This window comes from Pangasianodon hypophthalmus, chromosome 30 (assembly GCF_027358585.1).
Source record: "Pangasianodon hypophthalmus isolate fPanHyp1 chromosome 30, fPanHyp1.pri, whole genome shotgun sequence".
Lineage (NCBI taxonomy): Eukaryota > Metazoa > Chordata > Actinopteri > Siluriformes > Pangasiidae > Pangasianodon > Pangasianodon hypophthalmus.
In genome coordinates this window covers 1,439,796-1,455,483 of record NC_069739.1, presented here as the reverse complement: position 1 = coordinate 1,455,483, position 15,688 = coordinate 1,439,796, and the positions used below count along the sequence as shown (strand labels likewise).

The window sequence follows — 15,688 nt, the reverse complement described above, 5'->3', positions numbered from 1 at the left end:
GCCCTACCAAGTCACATATGGTCTCCATATGCTTTTCATTTACAATATGATGGTCCACCAGAGGGAAGTGCAAACAATTACACAACACCGCTGCTACTGGAACAAATACCCAAACAATCCATAGTAATCAAATACAGCAGGTAGCAACCTAGGGCCTAAATAATCCACATTAGAAATATAGGGATAAAATGAGATAAGAGCTTTGCATCAGCATGTTTACTTTTCTCTCTCAGTATTCACATGATTCATTCAAAAGCACTGCTTCATCAGATAAAAAGCAATGTGACATTATATTAAACTGGGAAGTGTCAAAACATACGCACATATGCAACTCCTCCAATCACAGATTTAACGTGATTGCTCATGTGGAGGACGATCGGTTTAATCCAGGCCTTTGTATCAATATCTGTCCTTTTTCAAGTGTCAATATTAAACATCTGTTTCTCATTGTCTGTGTGTGTGTGTCTGTGTGTGTGGGGGGGGGGGGGGAATGTTTGCATAGGTCGTAATTGTGAACGTACATGGAAGTTATGTACCTGGGTACGTATCTAGGTTTCACAGAGGTGTTTGCTCTGTTTGGAAGATTCAAACTGGAAAAAAAACACGAGGTATTAAAGGACCATTGACATTTTTTTTCTTCCGCAGAAGATCTTGTGAATGCTGGACTTCTCAAAAGGACTGTTTTCTCACAATAAAATAAACTACACCCACAGGAGAAGACATTCCATGGTTTATTTCCAGACTCTAAAAGGATTAAAAATGTTCTCCATGTTTGTTCCCAGAAGAAATTTATCCATTTGTTTGCAGTAAAAAGAGGAAGTGGTGCTGCCCTGCTCTCCTGCTAAGTGAGTTTCTGGCTTCAATAAAAGAATAAAAAAAAATGTTGGTGAAGGGAACAGTTTTTGACTTGTACTTTGAACTTCATGACATGAAGTGTGTAAATGATTTGTTTTTATTTTTAACAGGAGGGAGCAGAATGTGCTCGTTGGACCACGCCAAAAACAAGCTTTAAGGTAAATATTTAAACACTGCATATGCAAGAATGTCCTTGATAACTACATGGATTTTCCAACTAATGTCTCTTTCTTGGCCACAGTTTGGAGCATAATGGACTATGAACCTTTGTCTGAATTGGATTGAAACGAATACAACATATCAGCGACATAACATCACTTTGTGAATGTAAGTCCTTTTTAAAATGTTTATTGTATTTGACCATAATGGCATAGTTTTGTAAATGACAGTTCGTTTATCTCCCACAGGACGGAGCATAATGGACAATCTAAACCCGCCTGTCTTCAATCAGAATTCTCTTGTGTGCTATGAATCCATCAACGGATCTTGCTCGAGGATTTCACGACCTTTGAATGTCCAGATCTCCATGTTTTTTGTCATGGCAATTACCATCCTGATGACTTTGATGGGAAATATATTGGTTATAATTTCAATAGCACACTTCAAGCAGCTCCACACACCAACCAACCATTTAATCCTGTCTCTGGCCATGTGTGACCTCTTGTTGGGGGTTTTTGTAATGCCGTTAAGCTCCATGCGATCAGTATACGGTTGCTGGTACCTCTCAGACTTTATGTGTAAGGTACACACAGGAATGGACATTATGTTGAGCACGGCGTCCATTTTTCACCTCACGTGTGTGTCAGCGGAGCGGTTTTGTGCTGTGTGCAGCCCGTTGACGTATCGTTCTCGCTTTCGTTCTGCCACCGTGCTGTTTCTGGTCTCAGCTAGCTGGGTCATTTCTGCAGTATTTGCCTATGCCTTGGTGTTTGGAGAACTCAACTTCAAAGGCAATGAAGATTTTTATGAGTCCTACATACGCTGCGTGGGAGGTTGTCACGTCTTTTTTAGCCATGGCTCAGCCGTGGTTACCTCGATGGTCTCGTTTTTCATCCCTGGCTTAATTATGTTTGGCATCTATTCCAGGATTTATATCGTTGCTAGAAGCCAAGCGAGATCCATCGACATTTTGGCCAATCAGCTCAGGGTGCACAGTCCCAGACCTGGAGTATTCAGGTACCGGACAAGGAAAGGTACAATGACTCTTGCCATCGTGGTTGGAGTTTTCCTCATCTGCTGGAGTCCATTTTTCCTCTGCAACATCACTGACCCTTTTGTTGATTACACAATATCACCAGTGCTAATTGATGCCCTGGTCTGGTTTGGATATTTGAACTCTGCACTGAATCCCTTCATTTATGCATTTTTGTACCCTTGGTTTAGAAAAGCTGTAAAGATCATTGTCAGTGGAGAAGTTTTTCACAGGAACAGTTGCAGATTTCAGCTCTACTCATGATTAAAACATAAAGACATCTGGGAGAAACATTTTCTCTAAGTGCTTTTTCACTAATATGGTCCTGATGTATGTCTTTTCGCCATAAATACATGCTGGTTCTCAGACAGAAAAATTGGTTCTGTTCTTCATTAACTTGCTGGACAGGAACCAAGGAAGCAGAGGTGTCAGGGCCAGAGGGCGAGGCCTTTATGTCAGCATGACAGCAAACAAAAACAACATCACAATGGTCTGAGAAAGAAGCATCGAGCCATTGAGCGTGACATCTTAATGCCAAAACATATGGTAGTGTGTTGAATTAGTTGCTTCTGTAAACATATGGTTAAAATCAGGGAAACAAAAATGAAAACTGGAAATGAATGGAACAAAAGTGCCACAGAAACTGTAATCATCCTTCTTATCTGAGATCTCTGTTACTGTTTAGTTATGTTTTTCTTTTTCTTTTTTTTCTTGTCTAGCCAATTGTTTTATTATTTCTGTTTTACCTTCAAACTCCTAAATGTTTTTAGATCATCATGTCTTGCATGATTTTATTCAGTGTATAATTTTCCATGCACTGTACAGCACTATAAATAAAGTTACATGGCTTCAGTTCGTGAACATAGAAACAACGTAAATGAATCATATTATAAATGTTTTCTCAACATAAAATCTCATTATGTAAAGTTTTCATTAGCCAAGCCTTGTTCTTGATTAACTAGTTAACCCAGACTAGAGACAGGCTTTCTGACTAGCTAGCTAATTAAACACACACACAAAAAAAACCCAGCAATTATTTATTTGATATTTTAAGTACAGACATATGCGTGCAATTCTTAATGCTTTACTTCACAGCCCTAATTCAACAACCACAACTGCCGAGTCTGATAGATTTTTAAACTTATTTTATTATTATTTATTACGATACATTAGGTGTACTTACAGCCTCTGGAAAAGGTACGTAATTAACTTTTTTTTTCACTTTGCTTAGTAATATAAGAACAAAAAAAAAAAATTTATTGACAGTATTAGTTCTGTCCAGTGCGAAATGACTGATATTCTGTTTTTGAGCCCTGGTTAAAATACTGGAATGACTAACAAACTAACATATAAGTATATGTATTTAAAAAAAAAAAAAAAAAACCTCCATGGGAGAAAAAAGCATGATGTGTGTTCATAATGTTTGCTGCACCATGAATATTATTCCTGTAATTTAACTGTGTGTGATGATGCTGACCTCTGGTGATAATAATAAGGAAGTGCAATAAGTGATTTCATTGCCCTCTGGTGGTACATGAGGAAGAGGAATGGGACAGAAATAATGAATTATAATTTAATAATGAATAATTAAATTAGCTGAGACATAAATTAGTTAAGTCCCATATCTCATTGCATAATTTTTCAGTTCTTAGTCCAGTGTAAGTATGTAATCCCTTTAAATTTCTATTTATATTTCAATTACTGCTTTAATAATACTTCAAAAAAAATGATGTTACCAAGTGAAAATATATTGAATATAGTGTCTAGTAATTTAGTATATCCTATTATAAGATTATAACAAACAAAATATAGAATTATTAAATGTGTTTCTAGACCTATTTTTAAAAATTAACTTCAAACTTGATATAGTCTTGCTCTATTGGCAGATGTTTTCCAGTGGTAAGCATTTATTTCTAGAAAGAGGCAAAATTATCTGCCAACAAAATGACAAACTTTAAAGCTTAAAATGAGTAAAAGTAGCTAAAAACAGGCTGAATAATCTCATATTTGACTTATATTAATCTGATAATAAGAAAAATTAGATACATTTGCCCACAGTCAAGATATTTTCACTTGCTAAGATATAATTTTCTGCAGTGAGTTGTTAAATCAGTAACTTTCACTTTAATGCACACACAAAACAACTAACAGAGATTTTAGAAAGTAATATTTCTAAAATATTTCAGTCCACACAGAACAGATCCAGGCCTCACGCACATGGAATAAATTTCACTTTAATGCACTGGCCTGCTATTTTTTCATTTCTCTTATCAAGATCATGGCCTGACTTTTACCGTGGATCATAATACTGTTGGTTTCTAAAATAAATTACTTGTGATTAGCTATAAAAGTCTCACGTGACAGCGTTGTACTAAGTGTGTTAATGCTACACTGCTTGCTAGTTTAATGTAACAATGGAAGGGACCAATAACAATCTACAAGCAAAACAGTAAAGAAAATATGCAACTATGAGACTTAAAGTTAATTTACATTCATAAACATATTCCAAAAATATTTTACACTCTGAATATCATGATATAATGTAGAACTGATTATCGGCACACATGAATACCACTTACTTTAATAGTTGTATTTGAATAACTGATATTTTTATTTTCTTTATCTTTCATTTCTGTCTGTTTTTACTATATTTCTATTTCTGTTTTATTTATTTAGACTAAATTGTGAATTTTTTGTATACTGATGCTTTAGTACTTTGTTTACATCATTGTGTTTTTGTTACATTTACTTGTAACAAAATCCAGAAACATTAATTTATCAGAATTATGAATATTTCCCATAGATGCTTGCACAAAGTATTCATACAAGAATGAATCACTGGGGTAAATAGTAGCATGAGAATTTAAATTAAAGTATTTTTAGGTTAAAGAGGAACTATTATGATAAACATGGTGATTATAAGGATGTGTGTTGCACTTTTTCTGTTATTCGGTTTAGCTGTGTGTATGTGTGTGAGACCATGCTGACCTCTGGTGATAATAAAAAGTAAGTGCATTGAGTAGTTTCAGTGCTTTCTGATGGTGTATGAGGAATGTGGATAAAAAGGAGAGACCCTTATGGTGCCTGAAAGTGATTTCGACTATACACGCAAAACCAAATGAAGATAAAGCAGAAAATGTGCCGAATGCACAACTACACTGCCAGTCAAAAGTTTCTGAACACTCTATATTTAAACATTTTTGTTTAAATGACCACATGGGATTAATAAAGTGATCTATCTATCTATCTCTATTATTGAATGGAAAAATTTCTTATTAAATGTTTAGTGAATTTTTAAATATTAGATATGACTTTATTTTACAATTGAGATCCAATCTAATTGGGAAAGGGCAAAATCTTTTGCACTGTTATATCTTACATACATGCTAAAGCTTATTTGGGAAAAGGACCAAACAACCAGAAAAAGCACTTTCTGTGCTTCTGTGCAAAGTCACTAAAACAGAGTTTTCAAAAAAAAAGAAAAGAAAAAAATCTGATGAACAGCAGCTGTGTTTTATTATTATACTATTATAACTATAGTTATATAAAATGATAATCATGGTAAACATATCTCACACCTAACATCTGTACTTATGACTGCAGATGACATAGTTTGTCTAATTCATGAAAAGAAAAAACAAAAAAACAACAGAAATCTGACTGAATCAGGGCACACAATGATGCAGGACCTTTACAGTAGCGAGAAAACCCACTTAGACCTCACCAACTGTTCGCCATGAACAAAAATCACTGTTTATGTCAAGTTTCTCGTCTGGTTTCTCCACTGCTGAAGAGTCCAAAGTTAAGATCAAGAAATAAAATGCGACTTTAGCACATTGTAGGCTGGTCGATTTTGACCATTAATGTAGGAATTAAAGACAAATTTATCAGCGTGATGGTTTAAACGAGTAGGGCCCTAACATCAGAATTGGACAGGAGGTCATATCATTCAGATTAATACCGATACTGCTGTTCTGACAACACAACACACCTTATGCTTGCTTTTAACTATAAGTAAGAACACACATGATGGCTGCATGTGTTCATTTAATGTGTTAAAAAAAACATTAATGTGACATGTGCATGGTGCAGCACCAGATTAATCAATACGGGCAATCACTTAAGCAAGAAGAGTAGGAGAGAAGGACGCTTTGGCGAGAAATCTGCCCTGTATATGCCAGTAGCCAGATGATGTAGGAGTGAGATCATATCATTACATTTACATTACATTTATTCATTTAGCAGATGCTTTTGAACTTACAAATGAGCAAATACAAGAAAAGCGATACATCAAGCAGAGAACAACACGAGAATCAACATTCAGAAACTGGACTGAAGGAACACACACACACACACACACACACACATACATACACACACAACTGTGCATCCTCCATCCTCTTTGCAATTTTTTTGCAAGTTTTTGCACATTACATTATGCTGCTCCAATATTTATTATACTGTACACAGGCTGCTATTTCTTATGTTTGCACTATTTCAGCAACTTATATTGTACTCTTTGCACTACTGTCACTGGATTCACTTTCTAATAGAACTGTGTGCTGGTCAGCGCTGCACTGGGACTCACTGCGCCCATTACTGTGTCTGTCCCAGCAGTCATTGTACTGTCTTGTTCTGTCTGCACATGTTTGCACTTGTGCACTTTATGTAAATTTAGTAGTCCCTTGTAGTTCTGTGTTTGTCTTATGGAGCACCTTGGTCCTGGAGAAATGTTGTTTTGTTTCACTATGTACTAACTGGCTGTATATAGTTGAAATGACAATAAACTCCACTTAACTTGACTTGACTTGACTAGTGCTACTGTACAAGATTTTTAATTGAGTGCTAGAGGAGCAAAGTGCACAGAGTAGAGATATAAGAGCAGGTGTACGTGCAGTTTCTTTTTTTCACCTGCTTATCTGAATCAATTAGCTGACCTCTCGGCATTCCATAAAGGGGAACTGGCTGGATGATCCTTGTTATACACACTGCATGCCTTATGCATCCTCTCTTTTCAGGACTTTGAGAGAGTAATTCATATTTTCATATCATCACGCTTAGATTACTGTAACTCACTGTATGGTGGAATAAATGCCGCTACCCTGGCCCGTCTCCAGTTGGTCCAAAAAATTCCTTCGTAAATTCACCCATATCACTCCTGTCCTAGCTTCTCTGCATTGGCTGCCTGTGCGGTTTAGAGTGGAGTTTAAAATCCTTGTTTTTGTTTTTAAGTCCTTAAACAACTTAGCTCCCTCATATTTATCTGAACTGCTTTCCTTACATAACCCTGCTCGAGCTCTTAGATCTGGTAGTCTTAGATTGCTCACTGTTCCTAGAGTTATGTTACTACGATGATCAATCTGGCAGCTGTTCAGCTGATTTGGTGGAAAGTCATGTGGTGATCCTCTGTCTAAGCAAAGACTAGGCCACTAGGTTGTGGACACCATCACCTCTGCCTATAGGCAGGTGGACATCCAGCCCCCTGCCATCACAGGCTGCTACCTGGACATCAAAATGCACTTTTTCCAGATTCTATAAGATCATCATTATCATCATAGCCCCTCCATGTCGAGTGAGCACAGCAATCATATACGAGCACCCTTCAAATCATTAGAGTAAGTCGGTTCCTCATAACATACGGGTATAGGTTATCCAGATGTTAAAACACCACCCCTGGGGGTTAGGACAGGTGAAATAAAATGCATGTTACACACATAATTGTGGATCTACAAACAATCAGCACAGGAACTTTTTGAAAAGTGTCCCGGGTCAGATGACTGTTGACAATGTCATTTTATAGCAAAATACTACATCATACAGTTACCATATGAATTTCTGATAAAGGCCTCAACACATGTGTTCACACACACAAGAAGGTATCCAGGTGTTAAAGCATCACCCCTAGTGGTTCTCTGGTTTTCTTAGACCTACAGTTATGTATCTAACTAGTGTTTTACTGTCATCTCTTTTTTGTTTCTTTATCCCTTTTGTACTTACAAGCCACCACCATGCAACTCAAGCAGAACCCTGACCTTAGATGCCCAGGGAAACAACATTAGAGCCTTGTTCATGTGACACACTATGGACATTTATTCATTTGTAATATGGGAACTTTTATCTCTTAAATACCAGAAATGTATAACTAGTGTTTAAGATTTCTAATAAAGAGCACAATGGCAAACATCACATAACCTTGAGCAAGACCTCTTAACCCTCTCTGCTCCTTCATGGCCTATTTTGATCTCTCAGCCCAGCTTACTATCAGCTTATAATCTGAGAAGAAATGTTATTTATGGTACTATACAGAACTTGCTATAAGGCTTGTATTCTTAAAAAAATGTGACTGGTAGGAGTGAATACAATTTTCTGCTAAATTGTGTTGACTATATTATTAATAAGAATAAAGCTGTGCTGCAAAATTGAACTTAAGATGTAAGATTTATTTGTTAAAGGTCTGACAAAAAGATTGCATCAGCTCTCTGAAAAGTGGACCTAATGCACTGTATCACTAATCATTAAGGTAACATGAAGGATAAACAAGATGATGCAATATTGTACATACACAAATCAGTCTGCGGTTTTAGATGACCAGAATTAGATGAGAGTGTGAAGTCATTAAGTTGTTTTGTCTTTAACACCTTTGATTAGTTAAATACCTTTGAGAGACTCTTCATGATTAAATGTGAGGGGTGATAACTGGTCTCTTGGGCTTATCTCAGATGACAAACATTACCTCATTGTGTCTTGTCCTGGTGCAATACAGGCTACCCAGGTTTCAAACAGTATTCATGAAAAGTTTACGATGCTCACACACTCACACAGCATATCTGAGTTTGTATGTGTTAAAGAAACTGCAGCAGACAGCAGAGACAAATCAAAAGGTCAAAGTAAATTCCTCAGCTCATACAGTATGTAGGTCATTAAGCCTATAAGCCATATAGGCCATTCATGAACATTCATAAACAGTTAGAAGGCAATTCAACATGATAGTAAACAAATAATCACCTACCAAGGCTCTCATTGTGTTTCATAAAAGCAGCAACTGACATCTGAATAATTATGTTAATTGTACATTTAGATTTAAATCACATTGTGTGACAAAGAGTGAACTATTCAAATGGTATTTCCAACATGAGGCCTCCTAGCTGATTAATAAAATGGATCCTGGCTCTCAAGCGACAGTCACACAATTGTGCAGATATCTAGGAATTGGCTGAATAATTTACCCACATACCGCTTTTACGCTGAAATTAAGAGAAGTTCACTTTCACAAGGCAACATTTCATAGTGTACCAGAATGTGTTTGTGTAAATCACACGTGAGTAAACTGTCCTCACATCGGTCAGAGTGCGCCTGTTTATGTTCTGGGGTTCTGCTCATATCAATCATCCATCATGATGGATAGACAGCAGCTCCATGAGCTTATTGAGCCTTTCTTTTTAGCTGTAGTTATAAGAATTTATCAGTTTGAGCAGGAACCGATGTTTTATGGTGCAGTTAAAGCCTTGAGACTCCTAAACACCTTGTAAACCTCTGTGTTTTTGTGCGTTTTCGAAAGTTGTTCAGAAATATGTTCGTCAGACCAAATTTCAATGAGGCACTTTACCTCGTCTTTGGTCCAAGTTAAACCGTGATTCATGTTGCGAGCCGTTAGCAAAACCAACACGCTATTTACGTAACGTAGTTCCCATCATGCATTACTATACAGGTTGAGTCGTTCGTCCGCTGGGACGGATTGCTTTCTCACCACAAGCGAACCGCTCCAGAGTTTTGGTGCGGATCCGAGTGCGATTGCCGTGTTCATATATGTCTAAATGAACCGAACCAAGTGAGAAAGCGCACCAGGTTCTGAAACAAGCGCTCCAAAACGAGCCAGGTGTGAAAACGCCCTTAAACACTACACTGAAGGCCATCAATTCCAGTCATGGTGATATTTTTAACACATCTACTAAGCCTGAGAATTAACTGGTGAGGAAAATCAGGTGTCTTTTTTTAAGCAATCAGGCCTACCAGAACTGGAAGTGATGACCCCTGCACTACATCTAACACATGGATTAATTAGCACCTTTATTTACAAAACTTCATTTGCACGGTGACACATTCAGCATAAATAAATATTTGCTGTTTGGTGGTGTATATTGTCACAATCACTGCTGCATTTTGTGAATAATCGGATCGAAAAGATCGAAACTTGTAAAGTTTCGCGAATAATATAACTGGTCAAGATTGGTGCTAACTGTTATGTTAGGATTTGTGTATATTATGTATTTATAATAAGGATAAGCTGAAAGGAGTACAATGAATATGTTTGTGAATAGGAAGTTGTGATCATGTACATCTGTGAGTGTTGCACTTGTACATGATTCATCTGCCTGTAAATCTGACCTTGCTGACCTCTTGTGATAAAAAGGAAGTGCTCTGAGAAGTTCTTTGCCCTCTGTTGGTCTGAGCCCATAATCAAACTGTATACTGTTGTATTCCTGGACATATATCTACCAAACAAATAAAAAACAAGGAAAATTAGAATAAAGCACCAATTATAGATGCACGGCAAAGCTTTTTTTCCATCCAAAAGTTTTCACAACTATTACCAAACACATTTGGACTTATCTTAAATGATAAAGCTTATTTGGTCTGAGGCTCTAACGGGCAGAAAAGAACCAGTCTTTGCATCAATAAAGTTCCATTATTTTATTTTAGAATATAAAGAAATAAAGAATAAATCATAAATGATGATATAACAATCTGGAGCAAATGCAATAATGTGCTAAATGAATCATTGGGGAAATGTGAAGGATAAACAGGATGGTGTAATATTGTACACAACATCAGTCTGCGGTTTTAGATGACCAGAAATAGACGAGAGTGTGAAGTCATTAAGCTGTTTTGTCTTTAACACCTTTGATTAATCAGATACCTGGGAGAGATTCTTCATCATTAAATGTGAAAGGTGATAACTGGTCTCTTAGGCGTTATCTCCGACAACAAACATTACCTCATTGTGTGGCTTGTCATGATGCAACACGTTAACCAGATTTCAAATAGTATCCATCAAAGTTTGTGAACAATATTTGCTTATTTTCCATACTTAACAATACCATTAAACAATGAAGGACACTGGTGGAAAAAGAGATAACGACCTTTTGAAAAGTGGATAATTAGACTTGTATTGCAGCTCATATACATTATAACGCCTAAATTCATGAGTCTAGCATTAGAAACTCATAAAACAAGATTCATGAGTGGTACCAAAGAGTACCAAAATCATATTCTGTGAAAAATAGTTGAACTTGTTAACTACAAACAAGTGTTGGCAAAAGGAGACTAAGACTTGATATGGCTTAATATTTATAACAGCACATTATATGTATCTGAATTAAAACAACTGAGAGTTAGGCAGCAGAGTCTCATCAAAAGGCCAAAGTAAATTATTCAACTCATAAAGGAGCCATTATGCTTTTTGTCTCACCTCTTCCAACATGACCAACTGTTAGCATAGACACCATAAAGAATCCATTCAAGCAAGAGTGAATTCTTCTAATCATGAGGTTAGCTGGGTAATAATGATGGATGATGGTCTTCAAGCAACTATTTCATCCCTCGAACCAATGACAGTGACATTGTATTTGATGTAGCTGAAGTATTTGCAGTAAATAACTAATGTACCACCACTTATTTTCCTTTTCTCTATTCACTGACATCTGTGCTGGGACCAAACTTGCAAAGTTTGCAGTTACCCAGTGCAGGAACTGCATGTAGGCCAGCTTCAGCCTGTGGACTCACTATTATTGATCCCAGCGGACCGCTCTTAGCCTGACCTGCCATGGATATACACCCTTGTACTCATTGTCTCGGAAATCAACTATTTGCAGGACGTAACCCTCAGCTCAAAAAGGAGTAGCAGGCCTAGACCTCGATTCTGTGCCTGTCCACATCCATCCAAGCTGCAAATCATTCAGTGCCAGCCAACATCTAGAGAAAAAAGCCCAAGAAGTGATTCAAAACCTCTCTGAATGTGTGAGGACATTGACTACAGATATGGCTCAGCTAAAATCGTCCCACTGATAGCCAGAAGTCCAGGCCCCTTCATGGTGCTCAACCAAGACTCATGAGGTCAGCATAATCATCGCTGGTTATAGAAGAATTATTAAACAAGAAAACAAACCAATTGTTTATTGTTTTTAATAAGGGACTTGGTTCGGCATCTGGCAGCTTACAGAAACAGCAAATTTCAAATCAGCCATAATTGCCATGATTAAAATGGCAGCAACTCATTTAGGGCTGGATACAGCAACTCAACCCATGGTGCCAAATGTGCTTTTTTTTTTTTGCTTGCTGGTAGCCACAAAAATATACACACCTCAGTGTGAGAATTACATGGATAGCTGTGTTGTAGGTTTCCAGCAGCCTTCCTCCACACACTGGAGCTCTGTGCCTTGGCTAATATGTCAGGCCCTGACAAATACAGTTTGAAACGCATGCCTCTTGCATTCCAGTGGTTTCTCCAGTGCTACGCTTGAGGTCTGCTCTCCCAGTATCAAATGAAGACATACTGATAACTGGCTAGCAAAGGCTTATGATATCACCATGCACCTGATGTGCACGGACAAATCTATAGTGATTTTTCAGCTAGTGCTGGAGCAGCTACTCTAAGTGTCAGAATCCGGCCCCTCTGCTACAGAGTTAATGGAGGCCTCACTTCTAACAGCAGGGCACAAGGCTCAACAGTTTGGTAAACTCACTGCCAGCTTGGTTAATGCATGGTGAACCATGCAAAATGGCACTCTATGGTTTGCCCTGCGTTCCTGGACTGCTCTTTGGGCCTGCGGACAAAGAGGCCCTAGAGAGGAGAGCCCAGGTTTCAGAATAAAAAAACACACCCAGGCCAAGTAGTCCTACTAGACTGCCTAGAACTGAACCAACACTCCAGTTCCCCCTGAAGGCCCACAGTCCACAATGGAGCTACAGTATAATACCTAAATTCATGAGTATAGTATTAAAAACTCCTGAACAAGATTAGTGATCATGGGTGGATAACAAAGAGAAAGCCACTGAGATAAAAAAATATCTCAATTTTGCTACAGACCATGTAGGTGTCCTACAGCAGGACGGAAATCATAATTTGGGAACTGATGAGAAAATATTTTACCCTTTGGAAATAAAAACACTGAAGTGTTGGCAAATGGAGACTAAGACTTAACATGACTTGAATGTGGGCAGAAAAGACTGATCAAAACGTCTAAGTAAATTTCTAAATTCATATAGGCCATTAAGCTTTGTCTTGGCCTCTTCCAACATGATGCCTCCTGGCTATATAATACAGTAGATGCTGGCACTCAAGTGATAGTCATGCTATTGTACAGATATCTAGGAAGTGGTTTATTATGTGAGGTATGCTTTTGTGAGGAAAAATAGCTTATCATTAACTTAAAATCACTGCACTTTGGATGCCTTTTTAAGATATAAACACAATCAGTGATCTCCTTTTCCCATTTACCTACATAACTCTTTTAAAAACACTCCTACACTTACCAAATAATAATGATAAATATGAACTTAGGAGAAGGTTTATACAAATTACACCCCTTTCTAAACACTTAAATCTGTAGTCCACAAAACAGTACTTGGAGACCCAGCGTCCAGTACTGTTTGATAATACATCTATTAATCCTGAAAATTAATTTTTTCAGCAGTCAGGCCCTCCAGAACTGGAACTGATGACCCTATTTACTTCATCTAGCACATTTGGATTACTTAGTATCTTTATTTACAAAAGTTAATTTGCACACTGACATTGTCAGAAAAAATAAATATGTTCTGGCATACAATCACTGTCTGTTTTATTGTGAGAATAATCAGATGTTCTCAAAGCCAGAAGTCAAACTTCTCATGTTTAATAAATTACGCCATTGCCATTGTGATAGATACCAACTGTCAGATTAGGATTTGTGAATGTTATACTTTTATAATAAAAATAAGCTGAATGGAGCAGAACAAAAATCATGTATCTCTGTGTGTGTGTGTGTGTGTGTGTTGCACAAATGTTAGATTTTTAAATCTAGGCCTGATCCAGGAACTTTGGAAGGGAATGGTCTTTTAATGGATGCATTAATACATGATCTGTTTGATTGTAAACTCAATAACTCATGTCTTTCACACATTATATACACAATATATACACAAAGTAATATTGTGTATATTATATCAATCTTCTACGTCAAGGTTCCAGCTCTGCTCCAAGCTCATCTTTATCTAGAAGTTTCCACACATAAGCAACAACTTGCACTTTGACATGTCAAAGCTTTTTTTCCATCCTAAAAGTTTTAATAACTATTAGCAAAATCCTTTGCACCATTACAGCTTAAATGAAAAGGCTTATTTCATCTGAGGCTCTAATAACCAGAAAAAGGTCTTTGCATTAATAAAACATGGAGTTCCAAAAATATCAGAATATAAAGAAATAAAGAATAAATCATAAATGATGAAACAACAATCTGGAGCAAATGCAATAATGTGCTAAATGAATCATTGGGGAAATGTGAAGGATAAACAGGATGGTGTAATATTGTACACAACATCAGTCTGCGGTTTTAGATGACCAGAAATAGACGAGAGTGTGAAGTCATTAAGCTGTTTTGTCTTTAACACCTTTGATTAATCAGATACCTGGGAGAGATTCTTCATCATTAAATGTGAAAGGTGATAACTGGTCTCTTAGGTGTTATCTCCGACAACAAACATTACCTCATTGTGTGTCTTGGCATGATGCAACACGTTAACCAGATTTCAAAAAGGTATCCATCAAAGTTTCTGTACTTTTTGTAATGATCAAGATTTCTGCTTATTCTCCTTTTATAACAAACACCAGTTTAAAAGCAATAAACACTTAAAGACATTAGTGACAGGAAATGAGTAGTTGAAACCCAATCTATGATTAAGTTGCCATTGAAGGATCACAGCTTTAGCTTTTAGCTACATTCTTAACAACAGAATTCAAATGGTCTGATACTCTTAGGCCGATTTCATACTTGAGGTTTTTATAGACTCTGGGCCCTTTGCACTAAAAGTTTGGTACATTTGGTGTGAAAACTGTTTTTGAGTCCAAAAGTGATCAAAAATATGATTGTTTCATCTGGTCACGCTCCTTTCTGTTTCTAGTTTGGTGATGGCAGGGAAAAGATTGTTTCTGTCAGTGGAGGAGAACAAAACTTTCCTAGGACTAGAGCTCTGTAATTATTTCAGCTTTGTGGTATTTGCACTGACAAAAATGCAAATCTCATTCCGGCCTGCATGGTTATACCTCCCTGTTTCCAGGTAATCCTGCATGATGACATGCCATGCATCCAAAAGCACTAATTGCACAATAGTGATTTGTGGATTTGCACAATCAATACATAGTTCTGAAGCAATCCTTCTACATGAAAGCAAACCTGTACTTGGGCCAAGTATGAAAACACCTTTAGGAAAGACTGTTGAAGCTCCTAATCTTAATAAGATTTTACAGCCTCAGACCTGCATCAGCAGCCGTATTTCCAACATGAGGCCTCCTCATTGCTTACAAGAACTGATGCTGGAACTCGAACTCAAGCCAAACCATTTAACAAATATGTAGGAACTGGTTGAATAATCTTAAATGGAAAT

At 37.1% G+C, this 15,688-nt stretch overlaps 1 protein-coding gene across 1 annotated transcript; it reads left to right on the top strand.

The window, feature by feature from the left end:
* The first annotated feature begins 598 nt into the window (after positions 1-598).
* Positions 599-3,317, top strand: taar1b (trace amine associated receptor 1b). Its single transcript, XM_026924456.3, has 2 exons — positions 599-1,182; positions 1,263-3,317. The coding sequence occupies exon 2, from the start codon at positions 1,274-1,276 to the stop codon at positions 2,309-2,311; it is 1,038 nt and encodes a 345-aa protein (XP_026780257.3). The 5' UTR covers positions 599-1,182; positions 1,263-1,273; the 3' UTR covers positions 2,312-3,317.
* The last annotated feature ends 12,371 nt before the right edge of the window (positions 3,318-15,688 follow it).